Source organism: Barbus barbus (assembly GCF_936440315.1).
Source record: "Barbus barbus genome assembly, chromosome: 47".
NCBI lineage: Eukaryota > Metazoa > Chordata > Actinopteri > Cypriniformes > Cyprinidae > Barbus > Barbus barbus.
In genome coordinates this window covers 19,755,805-19,782,680 of record NC_136725.1, presented here as the reverse complement: position 1 = coordinate 19,782,680, position 26,876 = coordinate 19,755,805, and the positions used below count along the sequence as shown (strand labels likewise).

Sequence of the window (26,876 nt, the reverse complement as noted above, 5' to 3'; positions counted from 1 at the left end):
TTTTGTGATTTATGAGGACATAAATTTGTATAATGACATGGTATGACATAGGTATTACAACGAGAAGGTGATTTATGAGGACATTTTCAGTGTCCCCACATTTCAAAAGGCTTATAAATCATACAGAATGAGTTTTTTTGAGAAAGTAAAAATGCAGAATGTTTCCTGTGAGGGGTAGGTTTAGGTGTAGGGCGATAGAAAATACGATTTGTTCAGTATAAAAACCATTACGCCTATGGGATGTCCCTATTTAAACAGCAAAGTAAACCTGTGTGTGTGTGAGTGTATCAGAGAGTTTCTGAGTGTGTGTGTGTCAGAAAGAGTGTCTGAGAATGTTTGTGAATGTGTGTGTGAGCGTGTCAGAGAGTGTGTGTGTGTGTGTGAATGTGTGCGTGTGTGTGTGTGTGTGTGAGTGTGTCAAAGAGAGTGTCTGAGCGTGTGTGAATGTGTGTGTGTCGGAGAGAGAGTGTCTGTGTTGTGACAACAGTCTCTGGTCTGTTTATAAAGCTCCATCAGACAATGAGGGCGATTCTTTACTCAAAACATTAAGCACACTGTTGTTGAAAATAGTTTATTAAAATGATTCAGTAGAAAAACATATAATTTATCCAAATATATGTTTTCTTCCCTTTGTCAACAATCTCAGAGCATCAGGGCTTGTGACCGAACTGATCTGATCTGGGTTCAGTCGGTTTGAGCCCGTGTGCCGTGCCAGTCCAGCGTCAAAGCAACACACACGTGTTCACTGTACAGAGAATCACGCCAGTGTGTCACTCTTCGCTCCGTTTCTCTACGTCTCTGGTTAAATGTCTGTTTGGCTGGCTGAGATCAACTCGTAGTGTTTAAATGCATAAGTTATATATCAATTATATAAAAAGAATTAATACACTGAATTGTATACTTCAATCTAACAAACGCACAGCGTTTGTGAATCAGATCATCATCATAATAATTAATAATAATACAAATACTGGTAAATCTTTGGTAAATCTGTTTCTCTCTGTAAGGCACTGGTTCATATAAATGCACCTCGTCTTTAAAGGTTTGAGGTCATTAAAACATCTGAAAGATTCCAGTTTTCTACAAAGATGTGTCGTTTTTAAGGCAAATATCAATCTCTGATGCCATACGAACGACATAATACTGATAAATATGGCAAGAGGCCTGTTCACATCAAGAACAATAACTATATTAGCGTCCACACCAATGCACGATAATCTTCTGTTTATTATTCTGTTTCTGCTTCTGTTTATTACACTGCAGCTCTTTAAGGTTGAGTGGATTCTGACAATGTGTTAAATCGTTCATCAGCTGGAAAAAATCCCTCTGAAAGTGATTCCAACAATATTGTTCATTTGTGTCGTTATCGTTATAGTTTTAGCATTGTTATTTTTTTGAAACTATATCTTTATTAATATTGCAGGGCTGCAAGATGAATCGTATTTTAATCATGATCATCATTTCAGCTTCTCTTAATTAATTGTCTGCAATATTTGCCTGCTGCTTATTTCTTTGGTAAGCGATTCATTTTTATTTGACATTGCTGTTATCTTGCATTGGTAACAAGCCTTTACAAGCATTCATGGTTGCGGTTGCCAGATATCAAGTTTTTAAAGTCAATCAAAAGTTTTCTCTGAAATCGATACATTTTCTTCCCAGTGGTTTACAAGATTGCCAGGTCTGTGGGGGAAAAACAAACCTAATTGATGATCAGAACTAGGCCAGTCATGTTTTTTCCCACAGTTTCTGTCCAAACAGTGCAGATTTGGCAACCCTGGTGTTTAATTTAATGTATTCCCAACCTGGCAACCATGCACATGTGCTGTCTCTAAGTTATGGAAAAGGCGGTGACGGCTTGACAGCACACAAGAGTTCAGCGATCTCTATTTAGATATTCTGCTCAAATAATAGCTCAATACAGCCAGTCTGTCTTCCTTCACGCAGCAGTTTGCGCTGTTTGCTGCGACTAAATCTGCTGAAATGAAGTGATTATATTTTTTGAGCACAATAATCGTGGTTAACCATTAAACCATTATCGTGCATCTCTGCGTTATCGTCCTTCATGTGAACGGCTGCAATTCTTCATCATCTCACATACCTCAGTCCTGTCTCATCTGTCTTCCTCTTCCTCTCACCTTCTCTCTCAGACCTTCTGAACTCTCTCTGATATGTTTGTACAATAAGGCACATGTGAACTTATAGACGAATAAGTACTTGCTCATGCAGCGTAGGGCTGCACGATTAATCGAATGCGATATTCATGCGCATCTCGTCAGAAAAGCCGGTTCTGTGATCTGTAGTAGCTAAATCTCCATCGCGTGCTTTCAGATGGAGCAGCATTAACTACACAGAGCTGTAGTTCACTGAGAAGCTACGCAAAATTTTTTATTATCACAGATGATTTAATAATGCAATAATGAAATTGAAGAAATCGTTCTGTGATAATGACAGCTGTTTGCGTAGCTTCTCAGTAAACTACGGCTCTGTGTAGTAAATGCTGCTCTATCTGAAAGCAGGTGAAAATACCACATTTAATAACATGTTTTTACTCCAAACTCACTTCATAACATCAGAGTGTTTGAAATAAATCCTTCTGTGAGATGATGTGGCTTCTTACACAGAATAAGGCACGCAATATTTAATGGTATTCTAAGCAGTGATAAATGTCAATAAGCATTGCATTATTATATAATAATTATAATAAAAACTCATATATTGTCATAGTCGTGTGTTTATTAGTCACGTTGAATCAATGAAAGCAGTTAAATCTTCTGTTTATTCAGATACAGCTATAGGGATTTCCTGGATTTCTTCTGCGGGGCATACACTGCAAAAATGATTCTCTTACTCAATATTTTTGACTTGTTTTCTAGTATAAATATCTAAATATTCTTGAATCCAGATGTATTTACTTGACAAGTAAAATTAAGATATTAAGTCTCGTTTTCTCCAAAAATTATCAAAATTTTGTACATTTTTGCTTAATTCCTTCATCTTAATTCAAAGGCTAAACAAGATGATTTTTATTGCCCCATTGGCAGATATTTTTGCTTTAAGGAAAAACAGAAAACAAGACATAATATCTTAAGTCATTTTACTTGTACAATAAATTCATTCTTGATTCAAGAATTTTTTTATATTTATACTTGAAAACAAGACAAAAATACTAAGACAATTTTTTGCAGTGTATTTGGAGTTTCTCTGGCCTTCGGGTGGAGATTTACTACTGATCACAGAACCGTGCTTCACTGACAAGATACGCATGACTATCGCAGCTTTTGCCTAATCGCGATTTATCGTGTAGCCCTAATGCAGCGGCTCATTAACAGCCCCGTTTACACTTCCACATTCCCGCTAAACTCCTAGATCTGCAAGTGGATCACAGACGTCTCCTTTATGTTTTTTCTGGCTGCGCCGGACGGTTTGCTCTCTCCAGTCTGGTGTCTTCTTGAGATGTTTGAGACATCTAGTAGTAGGAGCCCAGATGTGAGGGCATGTGCGCGGCGGGGTGTCGCGGTCCGCTGTAGATTCCCGCCGCCGCCGGAGCATTCCAGTATGGACCCGGGCCACTGAAGAAACCGGACGAGGCAACATTCATGGCCTGAGTGTGTGGAGACATGAAGCTCATCTTCTGCGGGTGCGGGTACGAGCTCATGTAGGACAGCTCGGCTGGGTACTTGTAGATGGAGGAGTCGGGCGGATGCGGCTGCAGGGCCTGCGCGATGCCGTGGAAGTCGAACTTGTAGGCGTAGCGCTTGCCGTGCACTTTGGTCATGATGTTCTTGTCGTAGTAGTAGCGCAGGGCTCGGCTCAGCTTGTCGTAGTTCATGTTGGGCTTGCTCTTCCTCTCGCCCCAGCGCCGCGCCACCTCGTCTGGATCCGTCATCTTGAACTCGCCGTTGGTTCCTTCCCACGTGATGCAGGATGAGTTGGAGCTGTCGGACAGAAGCTCCAGGAGGAACTGCCACAGCTGGATCTGACCAGAACCTGAAACACACACACACATATCAACTATCAACTATATTACCACTTGAGCTGTCCATTTAGGGCCAGATTTATTAAATGGCAAATTAGCGTTAGATGAACCATAAAAAAACCATAAAAGCACAGATGGGAGGGGAAAATTCTGCATGTGATTCAATGTGCACACACTGCAAAAAATGTTTTTACTTGTTTTCTAGTGTAATTATCTAAACATTCTTGAATCAAGATGCATTTACTTGACAAGTAAAATGATTTACATTTACATTTAGTCATTGAGCAGATGCTTTTCCAAAGTGACAAACGAGGACAATGAAAGCAATCAAAATGAACAGAAAAGTGTCACGAGTCCGGGTCCTGCGCTTCTCCCTGTCGCCACAGGAGGCCGCCATCTCCCATCCTCCCGGACTCATCTCCCGTAATTACATACACCTGCCACATCACACACACCTGCCACATCACACACACCTGCCGCATCATTCAATTACACTCATTACAGCCGCAGCTGTTCCCCATTGCCACAGACTATATAGTCTCTCCTCTCCTACCACTCTGCCTGGTTGCGTTAAATGTTATTTGTAAATGTGTTGCAGTGTTGTAGTTCTAGTTTTTGCTCAGGTCTGGGATACATGCACTGTGTTGCCGTTTTTGTATCCCAGTCCGTTACTGTTTTGGTTTTTTATGCTGTGTTGGCCTTTTGTTTCAATTGAAAGCACCTTCCCTGCACTTGGACCCTGACTTCGTCTTTTCGCGGCGCTTCCTTTGCCGTTGCGTGACAAAAAGCAATGATATGCAAGTGCTATTAAAAGTCTCAGTTAGCTTAACGCAGTACACGTAGCAAGTTTTTTTTAATTATTTTTATATAGTAAATAAAAAGAAAACTGATTGAATAGAAAAAATAGAGCAAGCTAGTGTTAGATGCCTTTTTTGCTTTTTGTAAATTGTATAATAAATAAAAAGAAAACAGATAGAATAGGAAAATAACAGAGAAGCTAGTGTTAGTTTTTTTTAAAGAAATTTTTAAATTTAAGATATTAAGTCTTGTTTTCTCAACAAAAAAAAAAAACAATTTTTGTAGTTTTTCCTTAAAACGAGCAAAAATATCTGTAAATGGGATAAGAAAAATCATTTTAATTCAAAGGCTAAACAAGATTATTTTTCTTGCTTTGAGGAAAAACTAAGTATTTTTTTTTTTTTTTACAGAAAACAAGACATAATATCTGAAGTCAATTTACTTCTACAGTAAATTCATCTTGATTTAAGAATTTGTAGATATTTAGAATACAAGACAAAAATACTAAGAGAATAATTTTTTGCAGTGCATTAAAGAACACAGACACAGCAGTTCCATAATGACCAGCGCAATCTACTGTGAGCAACGCAGATTAGCGCCTGCTTTTTTAGGCGTTAAATAACAGCGCAAATACCAGTAATTTGACGAGCGCAGATGTTAGTAAATCGCGTTGCGTGTTCATTTTAATACTCTCCTCCCATAAATTTTACATCTGAAAGGGAAACTCCTACAAATGCATATTCAATAAGCTCAAGCACAAAACTAACTGTCCACATCTTTTCAGCGCTAATTCTTCACTGCGCGTCTTTAGTAAATCCTAACAGTTATGGAAGCATATGGGTAGCAAAATTCATTTTTAAATGTAATATGCAAAATGACAATGCAATATGTAATATGGCAATGTGCTGCTTTGCCTCAATATCAAGTCAAGACACCTTTATTTCTACAGCGCTTTATACAAAACAGATTGTCAAAGCAGCTTTACAGAGTCAATCAGGAGAATAGTTGGTCAATACTGCAAGAGGACAATAACAAAGAGTGCATGACTGCAAACGTGACATTGATTCATACAACTGTTTAGTAAACAAGAAGTTCATATTGTGTTGTATTTTAGACACGTTTTTGTCAACATTGTCTGTTTTTGGTCAATTTTGCAAATCAAAGCCACAGCAGAACGGCTGAGCATCTCTGATCAACACACAGCAGTGATTTATTACTGAATGAATCCATGTTTTTGACTGAATCGAGTGAGTCGGTGCTTCAGTGACTCGTTCATGAAGAGCTGCTTACTTCATTGCTTCATTTAAGCCATTTGGACAAATCAGCTAAAACAGTCTCTTGCCGCCACCTACTGGCACTTTTAGTTTCTTATTTATAGTCTCTTTTCATAAAAAAAAATATATATTTCAAAATTCAATTTTTTTTTTTTTCTGTTGAATCAATACATTTCTTTCTAAAGCTACTTCTTTGTATTGTCTATTCAGTGCTTTTCTCATTTAACACAATAATGAATAAATTATCTTTTGGGGGGTAATTTCTCAGCCCAAACTGATGTGATAAAGTAATTGGCCCATCATGTAATTAACTAGATTAAAGGAAATCAATTGCTTGGCAACCCTATTTATCAAACAGCTGTTTATATAAATTTGGATATGTAAGTACATACATACAGTACGCTCACGTAAAACAATATGTACTATATAGTGTATCTCACCTGCTTGATTGCTTATATTGTAACAAAATGTAACACTATTATTGTCCAGCTCTAATCTGATAATTGCAACTATAATGCATGAAGATATTAAAAATATTAACAGCATAATTTTTTGTAATGATGCTTAAAACAATGCTTGAAAAGCACTTAAACTAATAAATTTACACTTGACAACTTTGACTCTCACCTGGATTCGCCAGCCTGCTGCTTGTCGGCCCTAAAATCTGATACGGATCTAAGAAGAAGATGACAAACAAACATGAGAGACCATCCTAGTGATGCATTTCAGCTGATTTATGCTTTATTTGAATAAAATAAAGTAATGCTGTCAAACGATTAATCGCATCCCAATAAAAGGATTTGTTTACATAATATATGTGTGTGTGAACTGTGTATATTTTTATGTATCTATAAATACACACACATACAGTATATATTTTGAAATTATTTACATGTATATATGATATAAATTATATAAATATATAATAAACATAACATTTTTCTTAAATATACACATGCATGTGTGTATTTATACAGTGGAGGCCAAAATGATTAGAAGACTAGTATTTTCAGCAGCTAAAGAGCGGTGTTAAGTCAGGTATTTCTATCTTTTGCTGTAGTGTATCAGTAGGAAATATCAGTTTACATTTATTTGGCCATTAATTGTAATAATCATGACATGAAGAAACAGAACAAACTGAGACAGACTAAATCCAGAAGAACTTTGTCTCCAAGACGCTTCAAGAAACCTCCTGCAAAGCTACAGTGCTGTTAAAGGTTTTAGACACTTGTGTAATAATGCAGTAAAATGAGAATGCTGTCAAAAATAATGTCATAAATAGATCAGTTAACTTCTAGAAACTAAATTAAATCAGCATTTGGTGTGAGCATCCTTTGAGTTATGCCCTCGGTGCACTTGAGCAGAGTTTCTCAGGAGCTTTGCCACCATTGTATATACATAATAAAAACACATTTATTATGTAAACAAACTTTTATTTTGGACACGATTAATCGTTTGACAGCACTAACATCAAGACATGATATACGATCTCTCTCTAAACTGACCTCAGCTCAGATCAGAACTCAAAACTTCATACAGATTTATCATTTATGATTTTGAACTGGAGGGCAGTTCTTTGTGATCGCGGTACAACGCAAAATCAACAAAATAATTGATTTTTTATAATTCCCTAATGACCCCTGCTATTTAGTGTGATAAACATGCATGAATGAGGGAAAAAAGTGCAGGATGTGCATGATGTTAAAAAGAGTTATTAAGCTCAATAAGCTACATTTATTCATTTAGCAGACATTTTTATCCAAAGCAACCTACAAGCTGTGAAAATAATTCATAGTGATTATGTACATGTGACTGTAAACAGCTGGGAAAGAAATCAGATTTATTTATTAATACATTTCCCATTTTCATTTAGTTTGACTTGATGTACTAAAATAGAAATTATTAAAACAATACAGACAAAAACTCTAAAATTAAAATGGAAACAGAGAATATACACGGCAAAAAATTATTGTCTTACTTAGTATTTTTGTCTTGTTTTCTAGTATAAATATCTAAACATTCTCGAATCAAGATGCATTTACTTGACTAGTAAAATGATTTAAGATATTAAGTCTAAAAAAGTATAAAAATGTTGTTAGTTTTTGCTTAAAACAAGCAAACATATCTGCCAATGAGGTAAGAAAAATAATCTTAATTCAAAGGCTAAACAAGATCATTTGTCTTGCCCCATTGGCAGATATGTTTGCTTGTTTTAAGGAAAAACTAACAAAATTTTTATACTTTTTTACAGAAACAAGACTTAAATAATTTTACTTGTACAGTAAATTCATCTTGATTCAATATTTATACTAGAAAACAAGACAAAAGTAAGATAATAATTTTTGCAGTGTGAAACTAAAGTCAGTTTGTGAGTGCAGTTCCCATGATGCTCCTCACCTAACTGAGCTCTCTGCTCTTCAGTTTTGCTCATGATGGCAGCAGGACTCTGAGAAACTAATGAAGACACACATTCAGGTTAATCGTGAGCATCAGCGGCGTATCGTGTGCAGCACATGGGCTTCTGACCGACCTTTAGCTGCAGACGCCGGCTGAGTCCATCCAGAGCGCCGGCCGTCGAAACTCAAGTCTGCTCTGCCCGCTCCTCTGCTGCCGTCTGGAGGGTAGACGGGGGTGTTTGGGAAGATGAAGCTGGCTCCTCCTGAGACACAGATGAGCGTGAGCGACGTCTGATCTCATTCAGCATCAGCAGCACATGCAGAAGAGCTGGGGAACCGCTGCGCCGCATGCACTTCAGACAGTGTGTGTGTGTGTGTAAGCGGTGTGGGCGGGGCCAGGGCGGAGTCAGGGGCGGGGCCACAGGGCTGCTTACCTGTATTGCGCGCATGCATTAACCGCGGGGAGTTTTGCAAGGCTTTGTCAACATCATCTGAAGTCAAGTGAGGAAGTGGAGCTGAGAAACAAAACATCCATGACACGTGAAAAATAAAGAGAATCAAACAACTCAAACATCCTGTGACATGATGCTGACTGAAAGAGAGAGACGGATGAAGACAGACAGACAGACAGAAGGACGCATGCATGCTGTGTGTGCACATGAGCGTGTGTGTGTGTGTGTGACGGCAGACAGGCAGATAAAAACAGTGTTTGAGCCGCAGACAGGATCGTCTGTCTCTCTCCCATCTCATGCATATCTAAGAACTCAAACTGATCTCAACTTCATCAACAAGAAATAAATGATAATATTTGACATTTAAACCATGAAGATGTTTTACATTGTGTGATACATTTATATCAAACTCTAGTTACTGTAATGCACAGAAATCTCATTCTCATCATGTTTATTTAAATCAGTTCAACAATGATATAATATAAACACTGTACATGCAATAAGAATTGAAGCTGAATGTGTTTCTGTGTCAATATATCCAAAAAAAAATCATCCAAAATATCATTTATTTCAAAATGATATACTTTCAATAATTAGAATTTAATTTTAATATTAAAATACTATTAAAATGATCAAATAGTTTTCTCATTTGATTTTAGGGGGAAGCATGACCTGGACAGGTACACTGCAAAAACATATTCTCTTAGTAATTTTGTCTTGTTTTCTAGTATAAATATCAAAATCTTGTTAGTTTTCCTTAAAACAAGCATCTGCCAAAGGGGCAAGAAAAATGATCTTGTTTAGCCTTTGAATTAACATGATTTTTCTAACCCCATTGGCAGATATTTTTGCTTGTTTTAAGCAAAAACTAAGACACTTTTTTTTTAGAAAACAAGACTTAATATCTTAAATCATTTTACTTGTCAAGCATCTTGATTCAAGAATGTTTAGATATCTATACTAGAAAACAAGACAAAAATACTAAGGAAGAAAATAATTTTTTGCAGTGTATAAAAGACTCGCCCAGCTATAACACGGCTTGCTGTGCATTATCACGCTTATACCATGGTCATTCGTGAACACTGACAAGTTAACGGTGTGAATGATTTTCAGCACAATATTTGACCAGACGGTTATTTTGATCAGTTACAGCTCGTTAGTGCTAGCATTTTGCCCACTTCAAATCAGACACAGAGATGAAATAGTGCAGTAAGATCACATTTTTTAAAATTAATTATCAATCGATCGAGAGAGAGAGATATGACAGCTGTGTGTGTGAATTACAAGTTTTTGTGCTCCTGAATGTTTCTAGGTGTGCAGCGCGATCTCTCTCTCTCTCTCTCTCTGTGTGTGTCAATGAAAGCAGCGCATTAATATAGAACGGTGATTAAACTGACATGGAACTACCTGTGTATTCAACGGTTTTAATGCATGCCTGCCAGCCAATCACAATCCAGTATTCAGACAGACAATGGGAGAAGAATTATTAATGCATGTTAAATGTGCAGTGAGTCATGTGACTGTGAGGTCAGTGATCTGAGCGTTATGAAGCGGCGTGATGAGCCGATGATTTGATCTCACTCACTCTCTCTGAGGTAGTGCAGGTGAGACAGCAGGATGTCGGCCGTGTAGCTGCTGGTCAGACGCTGGACGTCGTCTTTGCTCATCTTGCAGAGCTCCTTCCCATCGATGCTGTGGAAGAGAGACAGGTCCACCTCGGGAAGCCCGTACTCCTTCACGGCCCATTCCAGCCACTGACGCACGTGCTCCGCCGACCACAGGCTCGGATCTGCAGACAGCACTCGCTTTACACTCACCGCTGTTATTTATTATCATATAGATTAGTGCTGTCAAAATTAGCGCATGCAATAAAATTTTAAATTTTTTTCCAAAAAAATATTTAATGCAGTTACTCCAAATCATCTTGTTTAGCCTTTGAATTAGGATTATTTTTCTTACCCCACTGCCAGATATTTTTGCTTGCTTTAAGGAAAAACTAAAAAAAATTAGAATTTCTTGAATTCTTGAATAATTTTACTTGTCCAGTAATCTTGATTCAAGAATGTTTAGATATTTATACTAGAAAACAAGACTAAGTAAGATAGGGTTGGCCACACCACTCACAACTGCTGCTTCTGTCCCTTTTTTCTTGACAAGAATTGTGTTTATTTAGATGCAGAATGTCTTTATGATCATATCAAACGGGAGACTTTTCAGACGCGCACTACAATTCACTTCATCGCCAGGCATGAGTTAAACGAGCGTTCAACAGAGAACTGCGGTCAGATGAGAGGTTGTTAGGTCATGTGTCATATGTTTATACTGTGCTTGTAGCGCATGCTCTTCAGTTGCATGCACAAATGCGCCGGTGCGCTGTATACAATTTTATATTAAAGCACAATAATAAATAAAAGGTTATGAGACGATACGATGCGTGTCAGATCCTCGTCATGTTGAGCAGCAGCAGCTCTTAAAATAACAGCAGCCAAATAAACTAATGACCAGCAGCTGTGATGTCTGTTCATCAAAGAACAAAACTAAAAAGATCTATATTTATAACATCTATATTTAATTTAGAATTTAGTTTTTGATCACTTTTTTTGATAAGATTTTCTGTATATTTCCTATTTGCTGAAGAGCACAGGTAAATATAACATTTATTATAATGGGCTTATGTGAAGATTGTTTTAAGTTAAATTCATTTAATTTATTTATTTCATAGGGACATCTGTAATACTGGTATCAGTGATACTCGCCTTCAGTCGTTAATGATGCCACTAAACAATAAAAAAAATAAAAAATAAATAAATAAAAAAAAAAAAAAATATATATATATATATATATATATATATATATATATATATACTGTCTTTATGTTGTTTCTACATTAATTCATTTCACTACATGTCGTACTACGTATGTATATGTATGTGACAAATAAAATTTGAATTTGATTTAATTTGAAGATTGCATGTGAAATTATTGCAATATAGAAGTATATTTAAAAACTTTAATGTTAGGTGAAAATAATCACAATTAATCGAGATTAGTTTTTTTTATTGACTGACAGCCTTAATATAGATAAAACATTTCCATTTTTAAATAAAATACAAATATAATATATAATAATTACAACATTCATTTCATCTTAAAATATTTCAGGACAGCTTTTTCTTACTGGTCGAATTACGTTTTTATTTATTTATACATTTTTGTGTCATTAAATTCGTCTTCCTGTCATTTTAAAGTGATAGTTCATCATTTACTCTCCTTTCATGTTATTCCAAACCTGTAAGACTTTCTTTCTTCTGTTGAACACAAAAGATAGTTTGAAGACTGCTGGGAAACAAAAACTTGATGGTACCCATTGACTCTCATAGTATTTTCCCCCTACTATGGAGGTTAATGGCTACCAGCAATATCTTCTTTTGAAAGCAATTCACACAGGTTTGGAACAACATGAGGGAGAGTAAATGATAACAGAATGATCATTTTTGGGTGAACTGTTGCTTTAATTCCAATTCCAGTTCATACTGTACTTTACTCATAAATCCACTAGTAGATAAAAGCACTGACTAATGAATCAGCGAATGGTCTGGCAGTAGCTGTGAATCAGTGTAAGCACACGCGTCTATTGTCCTGCCGCATGAGCGGGGAAAACAGGATGTTGTTGGTGAGTATCAGCAGCGCAGCAGGAAGTTACACAGAATCTGTGACTCGAGAGCTGTCTGTCGTCATCAGTGATCAATCACACAAACACAAGAGTCACCTGCAGGGACGATCACTCTGCGCTCGCTGGTGGTCATGTTGGGCGGCACCACGTGTTTGTCCTCCATAAAGCTGCTGTACATCCCTGGAGAAACCTTCCCCTTCACCGCAGCACACACATCAGGAGAGGCTCTGCACACACACACACACACACGTTTGTTTCTGTGAATTGTGGGGACTTTCCATAGAATTCTATTACTTTTACTCTGACCAAACAATATTTCTATCCCCTAATCCAATCCTTACAGAAAACTTGTTTGCATTCTTGCACTTTCAGATAAACATTATTTATTATTTTTAATCTTTTTTTCCCAATGTCAAAAATTTCAGGTTGCACTATCCTTGTGGGGACATTTGGTCCTTAGAATGTAGCATAAACAAGTACGTACACACACACACACACACATGATTTATAAGCATTTTGAAAAGTGGGGACATGGGGCAATGTCCTGAAAAGTCCCCTTCACCTTGCAATACCTGTCATACCTGTGTGATTATACAAATTTATGTCCTCATTTGTCACAAAAACGTGCGCGCACACCCACACACACACACACTCACTCTCTCACTCACTCACACACACACTCACTCTCACACACACACACACACTCTCACACACACACACACACACTCTCACACACACACACACTCTCACACACTCTCACACACACACACACTCTCTCACACACACACACTCTCACACTCTCTCACACACACTCTCACACACACACACACACACACAGAGGTCAGATGTGCATCTCCTGAAGGAAATATCAGTACTTGCAAGAACAACAATCTGAACTCAGGGTTCAAGTATTTTGCTCTTCAGAATCCTCAGAATTCATGAAATTCAGTGAGAGATTCTCAAACTGTAAAGCAAGTATAAACTACCATTCAAAAGTTTTGGGTCAGTAGGATATGTCTAAGAAATTAATACTTTTATTCAGCCAAGATGCATTAAACTGATAAAAAAAAGTGCCAGTAAAGACATTTCTAATGTTCCAAAAGATTTCTATTTCAAATAAATGCTGTTCTTTTATACTTTCTATTCATCTGTGAATCCTGAAAAATAAAATGCATCACGGTTTCCACAAAAAAAAGAGCAGAAGAGACTTTCAAACACAGCTTACTGACCCCAAACCGAGTCTTTGTTACACTGAATTAGCTGAAACAAAAACAGCAAGTGAAGATTGGAGGAGCTGAACACTGAATCTGTCCAGAGCGTTTCTTCACTCTTCGCTTGTGACTCTCACACGAGGACACAGATGTGAGGGATTCTGCTGGAATGTGCCATCAACTCCACATCAACAGCCCAGAGGCTTCAGACGCGTTCGCTCATGTGTCGACCAACTGTTGGGCTCATGGAGACGGAAAGAGCCGCTAAACTCACACGCATCTGTAAAACACGGCCAGCGCTGCTGATGCAGGAGAAGCTCAGACACAGCACACACATCTGATCAGATTCCTGCAGCTTGCGCTTGTTTTACATTACCTTCATTCAACAGGGTTATTAGCACTAAAACTACAACTATACATAAATATTTGAAATGAAATAAATATTAAACAAAAAACTAATATAGTATAGTAGTACACAAAAATAATATATCTCAACAATACTAACAAATGTTACCTGAAAAAATTTAATATTCAAGTAAAATTATTATTAAATTATATATAATATATATATAAATTATATAGCCATTCAAAACTATTTAAAAAAAAAAGTTTTAAATGAAATGGAAAATATAAAAAAAACTAAATAAAAATATATATGAAAACTATAACAGTATCTCAATGATACTAATAAATATTATCGTAAATAAAATAAAATAAAATATAAAAAAACATATTGTAGATAGTTGCCAAAGCAACATTTCATTTATCTAAAACTGAAATAAAATTAATAAAAGCTACAAATACACTAATAAAAAAGTGACAAAAATACCAAAAACTACTTAGTTTAACTACAGTTAAAAGAAGGAAACTAAAAATCTAAAAAAAAAATTTTTTTTTTAAATAATAGAAACTATAACAGTATCTCAATGACACTAAAACAGTTCATTTTCTCTTATTTGTTGAGAAAACTGAGGGTGGTTTCCATCTGGTGAGGAACAGGATGATGATCAATGACTGTTTGACTGGGTTTAACAGCCTGGGCAGAAGATCACTGGATCATCATCTTTCCACCGAATCAATCTGATAGTGGAGAGACGCCACACGGCCACATGCTTCTGTGTGTCTGTGATCCAGAGCCGCTTCTGTGTGTCTGTCTAAACCAGAGCTCAGCAAACTTTTGGGCATGAAGTGCCATTTTCCATTTTTCTGGTTAACCACTGTGCCATTACACTCCACTTTCAAAGCATGTTGTACATAAACATCTTAAAATGTTCAGATGAAAATCTGTATTTGATTATCATACAAATATTTTCTGAGGCATTTTTTCTAAATTGCCAGAGATCAGATATTGTGCTGCACACACACAGAAACATTCAGGAGCTCAGAAAATTGTCTGCCTCGCGATTGAATCACTACATTATATTTACAGTCAGGTCCATTAATATTGGGACATCGACACAATTCTAACATTTTTGGCTCTATACACCACCACAATGGATTTCAAATGAAACGAACAAGATGTGCTTTAACTGCAGACTGTCAGCTTTAATTTGAGGGTATTTACATCCAAATCAGGTGAACGGTGTAGGAATTACAACAGTTTGCATATGTGCCTCCCACTTGTTAAGGGACCAAAAGTAATGGGACAGAATAATAATCATAAATCAAACTTTCACTTTTTAATACTTGGTTGCAAATCCTTTGCAGTCAATTACAGCCTGAAGTCTGGAACGCATAGACATCACCAGACGCTGGGTTTCATCCCTGGTGATGCTCTGCCAGGCCTCTACTGCAACCGTCTTCAGTTCCTGCTTGTTCTTGGGGCATTTTCCCTTCAGTTTTGTCTTCAGCAAGTGAAATGCATGCTCAATCGGATTCAGGTCAGGTGATTGACTTGGCCATTGCATAACAGTCCACTTCTTTCCCTTCAAAAACTCTTTGGTTGCTTTTGCAGTATGCTTTGGGTCATTAATACCACGACTGAGGTGCCCTTGAGCAAGGCACCGAACCCCCAATTGCTCCCCGGGCGCCGCAGCATGGCTGCCCACTGCTCCGGGTGTGTGTTCACGGTGTGTGTGTGTGTGTGTGTGCATTTGTTCACTACTCACTGCTGTGTGTGTGCACTTGGATGGGTTAAACGCAGAGCACCAATTTCGAGTATGGGTCACCATACTTGACAATACGTCACGACTTACTTGTCCATCTGCACTGTGAAGCGCCATCCAGTGAGTTCTGAAGCATTTGGCTGAATATGAGCAGATAATATTGCCCGAAACACTTCAGAATTCATCCTGCTGCTTTTGTCAGCAGTCACATCATCAATAAATACAAGAGAACCAGTTCCACTGGCAGCCATACATGCCCACGCCATGACACTACCACCACCATGCTTCACTGATGAGGTGGTATGCTTAGGATCATGAGCAGTTCCTTTCCTTCTCCATACTCTCCTCTTCCCATCACTCTGGTAAAAGTTGATCTTGGTCTCATCTGTCCATAGGATGTTGTTCCAGAACTGTGAAGGCTTTTTTAGATGTCGTTTGGCAAACTCTAATCTGGCCTTCCTGTTTTTGAGGCTCACCAATGGTTTACATCTTGTGGTGAACCCTCTGTATTCACTCTGGTGAAGTCTTCTCTTGATTGTTGACTTTGACACACATACACCTACCTCCTGGAGAGTGTTCTTGATCTGGCCAACTGTTGTGAAGGGTGTTTTCTTCACCAGGGAAAGAATTCTTCGGTCATCCACCACAGTTGTTTTCCGTGGTCTTCCGGGTCTTTTGGTGTTGCTGAGCTCACCGGTGCGTTCCTTCTTTTTAAGAATGTTCCAAACAGTTGTTTTGGCCACGCCTAATGTTTTTGCTATCTCTCTGATGGGTTTGTTTTGTTGTTTCAGCCTAATGATGGCTTGCCTAGTGACAGCTCTTTGGATCTCATCTTGACAGTTGACAGCAACAGATTCCAAATGCAAATAGCACACTTGAAATGAACTCTGGACCTTTTATCTGCTCATTGTAATTGGGATAATGATTGAATAACACACAGCTGGCCATGGAACAGCTGAGAAGCCAATTGTCCCATTACTTTTGGTCCCTTAACAAGTGGGAGGCACATATGCAAACTGTTGTAATTCCTACACCGTTCACCTGATTTGGATGTAAATACCCTCAAATTAAAGCTGACAGTCTGCAGTTAAAGCACATCTTGTTCGTTTCATTTGAAATCCATTGTGGTGGTGTATAGAGCCAAAAATGTTAGAATTGTGTCGATGTCCCAATATTTATGGACCTGACTGTATATATTGACATATTTTTTTAAATAACTAACTTTGCATTGTTTGTAGAGAAAGACGCAGACACAGAAAATTCAAACACGCAGCTTTCATCTCTCTTTCTCTCTCAAAATGGCCATAATTGAGAAAAAAGTCAAGTAGTTTGCATCACTGGATATAGCTACACTGCAAAAAATGATTTTCTTACTTAATATTTTAGTCTTGTTTTCTAGTATAAATATCTAAACATTCTTGAATCAAGATGCATTTACTTGACAAGTAAAATTAAGTCTTGTTTTCAAAGAAAAATGATCAAAATTCTGATTTTTGTTTATTACAGAAACAAGATTAACATATTATCTTAAATCATTTTAATTGTACAGTAAATGCATCTTGATTCAAGCATTTTTAGATATTTATATTAGACAAGACAAATTTGTTTTTGCAGTGTATCAGTTATTTCTATCGTAAAACAGTTGACTAATATTAAATTATTTGCACCTTACATCTTACCTTGCTCTCTTTCAACATAAAACTGACGCTTCATGATGAAAATAATATTTGTATTTTGCACATTAGTCAATATTGCACACTCGCACATATATTTGTACATGTGACTGAGAAATGACTAGTTCAAAATGTACAGTGATATGCAGTTTTCCCTATTGGTCACGTGCCAGTGATTATCCCCAAAGCCACTAGAAGGTAAGCCTGCAACCTTTAGCAAAAAAAAGCGTAACAGCTAATGCTAACGGAAAGGAGACCAGAGGCTGTTATTTTTTAATGGATGTCAATGGAGGAGAGGCTTCACTACACTTCACTACGCTTTTTAGAGGAAACAGCTCTTATCTGCTAATCTTCAACATGTTTTACACTAAACAATACTTTTGGATTGAACTATTTTTAGAGTTTACCATGACAAAAATGCTGTTTTAAAAGAGAAGTCACTGACTTTTTGACTTTTTTTATGCCTATATGATCCGTAAACTCAAATTGTGCGACACTCAATCGCTGAAATTCAATGACGTCAAGGCTGTAATGTGATTGGTTATTAACTCTTTCCCCACCAAACACAGAATTTTCTGTGTTTTCAATGGTAGACGCTAGGGGGCGCTATTACACATCTCCTGAATGAGTTTAGAAAGTGCCGATCAAAAACACAGACGAGGAAGACGCAGAAACGACCGATCTCATATGTATGCATGCGCTGGCGGGGAAAGAGTTAAGGCACACGTGATCCAAGTTAGCCGCTACTCTTTCGCCAATAGAAAGTTAGCCCTGGTCTAAACTCTCTGCTGCTGTGGAGCTGCATCTCACCTGGATCCGTTCACCTGTGCTCCGGCGCCGTACTCCAGCTTGACCGTGATGCGTCCGGTGGGCGGAGCCAGCCAGTCCTGCTGATGCACTCTGGGACTGAGTTTGCTCGGGCCGTATTCACCGGCGGCGGAGGCCGTCATGTCCGTCTTAGTATGAGACTCTCCGTACGAACACTCGAATAAAGACTGATCCCCACTCACCACCGACAGCGCCTCCTACAGGACACACACACAGAAAGAGTTTGCGTTTCTGAGCTGAGAGTTTGTACAATTACTGTCAAAAAGAACAGAAATGTAGACCGGGGGGCTTGGTTATATCCGTCAGTTTTTGATTGGATGTTGAGATGTGGGCGTGGCTGTCAAAAATGGAAGCGAGTCTGAATGTGAGCTTGTAGTGGATTATAAGCAGTGTTGGGTAAATTATACTAAAAAAGTAATTAATTACATCTTCAACAGTGTAATTAGATTACTCTACAAATTAATCTGTTCTAAATCCTATATCAACCGCGACAAATGAATGATACAAGGATAGACATGGCGTCTCTTCTTTTAAAGCCTCGTTCAGACTGTCAGCCCAAATCTGATTTTGTGCGTATCCGGATGGAATCTGATTTGAATAACTGACTGTCCACACAGCATATCGAAACTGTTCATATCCGATTTGTGTGTCCATAAGCGCTCTTTCGTTTTTACGGAATGTGCATTGGTTTCTATGGAAATGCGATTTGAATAGGATTCCAAACCTCATACGAATGTAGCTCGAAACGGATTTCATGTAGTTCATTGCCATTCAGACTATCTAAATATGATCGGATTTCAATCGGATTTGCACAAAATTTGCGGATTTGGGCTGACAGTCTGATTAGCCTAATTTTTTTAAGTAACTACATAAATATTCTGGTCACATTTTAGATTAGGGTCCAATTTCCACTATTAACTAACTATTAACAATTACTGTTACCTCAAAATACTCCTAATTACTGCTTATTAATATTTAGTAAAGTAATTTAAGAATTGGGTAGGATTAAGGATAATGTCTTGCAGACTAGGACATTAATATGTGCTAATAATAAACAGACAATATAACAGTAATATTCATGTTAATGACCAATAAGTAATTACCAACCAACAAGTGTTACCAATATTCTTATGAACTCACCAAAGTGTTTAAAAGAAGGGTACATAAAAGCCTAGACTTTAAATTCTGATGTTAAATCCACTATTGTATTATATATATATATATATATATATATATATATATATATATATATATGTTCTACAGTCTATAGTACACAGTATTAAGTTCAATTACATAAGAAGTAACTGTAATTAAATTACAGAAAAAATAAGAGTAATCCCTTACTTGACTTTTTCAAGGGAAATGTAATTAAATTACAGTAACTGATTACAGGAAAGGGGTGGGGTTTACACAAACCACTATAAATGATTGGACAAGACCAGCATACATCAGCGGAGAGAAGGCTGGACATGGACATTTTTTCCATTAAACATTAGATTAAAAAAAGGAAAATGTGCATGAATCACATTAAGATCTATAACATGCATTTAGAAAACACAGTTCTTTTAATGGAAACTTTAAAAAACACAGCAAATCATATTTGGTTGCATTTGGTCACTATAGAGATGCTGTGAGAACTAAAGTTTGATAACTACTGTCCTCCATCAGCACCTAACTAACCATCACTAACCCAAACTAAACTCTAGCAATCACGAGACACTGAGACAACTCAGCAGCTCCTCAAGTGTTTGATGTTCCACTATATTTGTGAACACATTGAACATTTGACCCTCACAAAGATAGAAAAACACACTTTAAACTAACCGTATGTGTCTTTAAATGTGACATGTCTGCCACATTATTAACCCTGTCAAGCCTGACATGAAATAATCATCAGAAAAAACTACTTGAAATGGAACCTTTTGCTGAAACACTTAAAAGAAAAATGTGCATATGTGTTATTATTTGCTCCATCAGGTTTTTATGGCTCATATAGTCTGATACAGGGAGAATATGAAGAAAAAAGTGCACAATTTTATTCAGAGACTCAAACTGAGCACAAATATGAATTTGCTGCAGATGCTGATAATCATATGATTATCCTCTAATATGATGAAATTCTGTTGCTTGTGATGTAAATCAATGAGATGTTTATAACAGTGCAGCAGATAAAATGACATAAAATGATCTAAATATCAGTCATTGCTCTATATCTCCAGTAATATGTCTCAGTAAGATGAGATTGAAATGATCCAAACATATAATGCAATTCAAAAGTAAAGCTTCTGGAAACAAACGCTCCTCAAAAGATCCTGATGATCAGATTTGAGACGCACTGATTTCTCTAGAAATGACTGATGAAGAATCAAGTAAAGCTGAGCTGCTTCAGTCCAGTAAGTGTTCATCTGGAGATATTACTGCAGTTATTGTGATGTTTACTTGATCAAAATCAGTCAAGATTTGACAGCAGAAGCTGAACGTGTGTACAATTACACTAAAGGAGCTTTTACTGGATAAAAACCTCTAAACTATCAATCAGACACCAGAAGACATGAGGAGATTGATCACGTTGATCATTTAGAGACCTTAGAAATTCATGATCAAACATGATACAGTAGCTTAGGGTTAAACATTACAGCTGAATTCAAACACAGAAACAGGGAGACTATCATGAGGACAGAGAGCGCAGCAGCTCTGGGATTAGCAGGAGGAAAAGGAAATGATGTAGGAAACCAGATGAATCTGCAGGGCGCTGATAACAGAGCTGTGAAGCCCATTAGTGAGCAAACGGGTCAAAGCAACCTTCACCTGAGAGAGAAACACACTCAGCCCTCCTCCACCAACACACAATCAACATCAGCTTCATCCACCAGATTCTCCTTAATAACACAAGCTCCTGCGTTCCATCATAAAACACGGCAAGAACACACACAATGTCCCACCCACCACACGCTCTCAGCCAATCAGAGGGAAGCACTGCAGTGATTGACAATCTGCACACCTCTGCCAAAGAACACCGGCAAGGAAAGAAACAGCAGAAAAGTGAACGAAAGAGACGTTATAAAGAATAAAAGCAGACTTGTATGGGTTTACGTGAAGCTCAATGAGCATTTGGGTCATTCACACATGCAGCCACAGACAGGAAGTGCTCTGCCACCATTTCCTGCATTCCTGACAGCACGGGATAACAGGGGCTGGGGATGGAAAAGAGGAAAAAGCCCATCCGTCTGCATTCGTGAGGGCCTCTAATGGAGGGAGGAAGACGCCCATCGTTAACGCCGCAGGAGCGACACGACATTAAGCTCTGAGCAACACTACTCAAACACTCTTTCCATTCCTACACTCCACCCTCTGTAGAGATGAAGTGTGTGATTGTTCACGATGTTCAAACCCTCAACCGCTGACGAGAGTTTGCAGCTGGTTTAACTAAAACTAAAACCATAAAAAACATGTTCCTCACTTGAAATGCCAAGTATTTTGGTCTTGTTTTCTAGTATAAATATCTAAACTTTCTTGAATCAAGATGCATTTACTCGACAAGTAAGTCGAGTTTTCAAAAAAAAAAACATTTTTTTTTTACAGAAAACAAGACATATCTTAGTCATTTTACTTGTACAGTAAATGCATCTTGATTCAATCATTTTTAGATGTTTATACTAGAAAACAAGACCAAATTCTAAATAAGAGAGTATTGCAGTTTTTTTTTATTTCAGCTATTTATCAAGGCAGCATTTCTCATTTTCATTTAAAGTTTTTTTTTCAACTGCTTGCACACAAAATCTTTACTTGCCACACAATTTCTGAAAGCTGACACTTTCCTTTTCCAAACACAACCAATCCAAATGGCACACTCATTCATCACTAACTCCTCACATGTGCTTCACTGAACACCAGCCGATCACTACACATGCTTGAAGTATTTGTTTTCTTTCATACTGTGTAATACTGTATTCACAACCACAACTGCTTACAGCAAAAAAAAAAATTGCTTTCAATCTTGCTTTCGTGTTTACAGTGAATTTTTCAACATCTCTGGCAATCACTTTCAATCTTGTACAGAAATGTACACAGGAGCTCATGAAACAAGAGCTTTAGCTTTTGAATAATATATTCAAAAATATAATACTATGCAATATAAGACAAATGTTTGCTTTTAAGATGTGATATTTTGAGATATTTAGAAATGAGGCATTTTGTGTGTGAAATTCTTGGATTTGTGTGTGAAGTTTTGAAAAAAAGCGACAAAGTTTTGAAAATGTGTTGGGAAAAAAAATATTTTAACGATGCTTGATGCTAAAACTGAAATAAAAATGAATACAAAATTATATAGACATGCATAGATAAAATCACAACAAAAAATAACGCTGGTTGGGGGCGGGACTATCCACTTGACTGACAGACGGCAAGAGTCATTAGGAAACCTGTTCGAACTCAGTCATTATTTCTGTGAGAAATGACTTAATAAATGTTCTGAATGAATCAGTATAATATTATAAACAGAAGGGAAAGATGAGTGTGATGGAGTTACAGTGTTCACCGTATGTGAACCGACAGAAGAGTTTGGTCACAGAACTGTCTGTTGTTTTGACTCAGATAGATACTGAAATCTGACTTTCTAATAAAACCTGAGAAACAGAGACAAAGCAGAGATGAGTTTCACATTCACAGCACATCTGTGTGAATCATCTCCTCATCATCTCTCCACGGACTCCATGTTGAAACATCTCCTCTACAGTCAAACACGCGTGTTTACAAGCGAGAGCGTGTGATTCTGACCCAGTGGATCTTAAAGAGACAGTCCACCATTTAATTAATAACCATTTTTTTCTTGTAATATTATTTTGGAACACTTTAGAATAAGGTTCCATTTATTAACATTAGTTAACAACATTAGTAAACATGAACTAAGAATGAACAATACTTCTACAGCATTTATTAATCTTAGTTAATATTAATTTCAGCATTTACTGATGCATTATTAAATTCACAAGTTGTGTTTGTTAACATTAGTTAATGTAGTGTGAACTAACATGAGTAAACAATGAACAACTGTATTTTCATTAACTAACATTAACAAAGTTTAATAGTGTAATAAATGCATTGTTCATGTTAGTTAATACATTAACTAATGTTAATAAATGGAACCTTATTCTAAAGTGTTACCATTGTTTTTATTAAATTTCCTCGAAACACTTTCAAGACTGACATATGTGCATACCGTGTCTGTAACACTTACAATGTACAAAAAGAAAAGAAAACAAACACTAAGGGCTCATTTTACACCAACATTAGGTTGATATAGTATGTACTTTGGAAGTTACAGATTTAATAATCCATTGCAAACGATAATAACCACAGCTGTAATGCACATTAAAATATATTTTAATACCTAATGAAGAATTTCGATCCTCCTCTATTATATTGTTAATATCCCTAAATAATAATAAAAAGGACTCAAAATGTTCTTAAATGTTGAGATTATACAATTATAAATCACAGATTCTTAAGAAGCGAGACAAAACAGGGTGCAAATTTTAAAAATATATCCTTGTACAAATGAAACTACATTTATGTATCTTATATGTATTTAGCTACTGAGCTATGCTTTGATGCAACCTCCCAACTTTTCTATTTTTTATCAAAATGTGTTTTATATCTTGGACTGTGCAATGTAATTTCAACTTTATCTTTAACAGCAATCAAGATGTTTTTAATATTTCAAAACACATTCTCATGTTAGCAGACAGATTACACTTTCACACGTGACCAACAATTCCTCAACAAATATAAAACATCAATGAAATATCCAAATATTCATCTGACGGTGGTGACAAAAACCTCAATTTGTAGTCATTTTAAATATCTAATACATTGAATCAATCGGTTACTGTATTAAAACAAAAACAACAAACGGTGAGTATGTTATTTTTTATGAAAGATTGACATTTAAGTATTTTGATGCATCTTTGGAACAGCAATGATCTATTTTCTCTCATCTCAGAACAGTATGTCTGCTGTGCATCTGCTATAGTAACAGTTTTAAAAACAGTTATATGAACAAATAAGCGATTAATCACGATTAATCGCATCCAAAATAAAAGTTCTTGTTTACACAATATATGTGTGTGTACTGTGTATATTATGTAAATACACACATACAGTATATATTTTGAAAATATTTACATTTATATTATTTTATATATATATAAATATATTTTATATATATATATATATATATATATAACATATTTTTCTTAAATATATACATGCATGTGTTTGTATTTATATATACATAATAAATATACACATATATATATATTATGTAAACAAAAACTTTTATTTTGAATGATTTTGATTAATCGCGATTAATCGTTTGAAAGCACTAGAACAAATAAAACAATTAGTTGTTTAACTCTACACTGCAAAAAAATATTCTCTTGCTTTGTATTTTTGCCTTGTTTTCTAGTATAAATATCTAAAAATTCTTGAATTTATATTAAGTCTTGTTTTCTAAAAAAAAAAAAAAAAAGAAGTAATTATCAAAAAATTTTATAGTTTTTGCTTAAAACAAGCAAAAATATCCACCAATGGGGTAAGAAAAATAATCTTAATTCACAGGCTAAACAAAATTTATTTATTTCCCCATTGGCAGCTATTTTTGCTTGTTTTAGGGAAAAACTAACAAAATTTTGATATTATTTTACAGAAAACAAGACATAATGATGGTGTTGACATATCATGTGACAGGAAATATTAACATTAGGATTTAAAACATTCTACAACTATAAAACTGCCCAGAGCCTGTCTGACACTGATGTACTCTGCAGAGGTTGGATGTGGAATAAGGTTTGTTTGGAGGGACAGCTGCCCCTGATATTCCCTGATTTTATTACGGTCTGACGGTGTTGACAAAAAGTGGGGACACAACTTTGAAACCTTATAAAACATACACGTGTCACTGAAAAACAACCTTGCTTTGATATGAGATATTAAGTGTTGTCTTTTGTATCCATTTTATAGCATATGCATGATTGAACCCTTCTCTGTGGACACATTGTTTTAGATGTAGTGAGAAGAATAAGTGATATAGATTTGATATAATAATGATCAAATTAAATTGAAGGGGATAATTGTGTTAACACACGTGCATCTCAAAAAATTTTAATTTTGAATTTGAAAATATATACATTTTTAAACCTATTAGCAGCTGCAATTAACAATTGCTGGACATGTTTTGTACCATGTCTCAAGAATCAGTGAAATGTAAAAAAAACTAATGACATTTCAGCAATTTTTCGTTCTCAAATCTGGCCAATCTAAGTGAATAAAACAGGGTTGATGAAGGTAAACTTTTCAAGACCAAGTAAAGAATAAATTGAAGGGAACACATTACATCAATATGGTCTCTAAATCTAAATGTCTTGTATTTGCAACACTTCAAAGTTTTAAAATACAACTTACAACAGACCTCCATTACTTTGTAATTCACTTCCCAAAAACAAATAAAGCTTTTAGACTGAATAGCTCTGCTCAAACACTAGAATATGGAAATAGCTTTTAGCTTTTGAACAAACCCTAAAAGAAAACCTGCTCTTCCTCAGTATTTCAGTCTTGTTTTCCAGTGCAGATGTCTAAAGATCCTTAAATCAAGATGCAAAATGAAGATATTTAGTCTTGTTCTCTGAGAAATTTATCAAAATGAAGGAGTTTATGATTAAAACAAGAACAAATTTCCAAAAGGCTCAGAAAAATCGACTTAATTCAAAGTGAAAACGAGTTTTCGTTCCCCACTGACAGATATTGTTCTTGTTTTAAATCATAAACTCACTTGATTTTGTTCAGTTTCTCAGAAGAAGACTGTTTTTATGCATCTCCAGTAAATGTGTCTTGATTTAAGATTGTTTTGATATTTGCTACTGGAAAGCTAGACAGAAATTTTTTCCGGTACTTGCATCATTTCATGCCACGACTTTAAGACTTTCTGCTCTGATATAAGACCTTTTAAGGTCTTAATCGGTGAAAAGAGTGAATTAAGACTTTGTAAGACCCACATAAACATTGTAAAAGTTATGACCAGTTCATTAAGTTGTACGAATAGTCAAAGCAGTTCATGCAACCAGCCACAGATTTGACCGAATAATCTCCACAAACAGCGAAATTCCACACAAACTCTCAGAAGATGAGCAGAGACAGGTGAAGGAGCTCTCAGCGCTCGTTTGGATCTCCACTAACGAGTGTGTGAGGAGCCGCTCTTACCTTGATGGTGCTGGCCATGCTGGAGCAGGACGGGCCGTCCTCACGCCACTTGTGTGTGTGTGGTTACGAGGTTCTGCCGAGCACGGGTCAGAGCGGATGAGATTGTGCTAAAGCTGGAAGTGAAGTCAGCCCCCAGCAGGAAGAGCTTTCTATTGGTTCTGGACGCGCAGCTCGAAGAAACAGGATATTTGGGAGAGCAGAGATAAGCTGAACTGAAACAATGATGTTTTTCTG

At 36.5% G+C, this 26,876-nt stretch overlaps 1 protein-coding gene across 2 annotated transcripts; it reads right to left on the bottom strand.

Moving 5' to 3' along the window:
* Positions 1–556: 556 nt before the first annotated feature.
* On the bottom strand, positions 557–26,731 carry LOC306865911 (transcriptional regulator Erg-like). Of its 2 annotated transcripts, XM_079410760.1 has the most exons (9): positions 26,643–26,731; positions 18,369–18,583; positions 12,666–12,796; positions 10,482–10,685; positions 8,879–8,959; positions 8,579–8,707; positions 8,446–8,502; positions 6,676–6,723; positions 557–3,987 (listed from the first exon to the last, which is right to left on the bottom strand). In XM_079410760.1, exons 1-9 carry the CDS (start codon positions 26,658–26,660, stop codon positions 3,467–3,469), a joined length of 1,404 nt encoding a protein of 467 aa, XP_079266886.1. In that variant the 5' UTR covers positions 26,661–26,731; the 3' UTR covers positions 557–3,466. The 2 variants fall into 2 exon arrangements, with proteins under 2 accessions (XP_079266886.1, XP_079266887.1); XM_079410761.1 differs by lacking the exon at positions 8,879–8,959 and having other exon boundaries at positions 563–3,987; positions 26,643–26,717.
* Between the last annotated feature and the right edge of the window lie 145 nt (positions 26,732–26,876).

Excerpts from the sequence above, each read along its gene's own strand:
- LOC306865911 (XM_079410760.1), bottom strand. Across the intron at positions 10,686-12,665 it reads CAGAGTGATCGTCCCTGCAG|ATCCGAGCCTGTGGTCGGCG; the intron begins GTGACTCTTGTG and ends TGCTGTCTGCAG. Across the intron at positions 8,503-8,578 it reads GCCGGCGTCTGCAGCTAAAG|TTTCTCAGAGTCCTGCTGCC; the intron begins GTCGGTCAGAAG and ends TGTCTTCATTAG.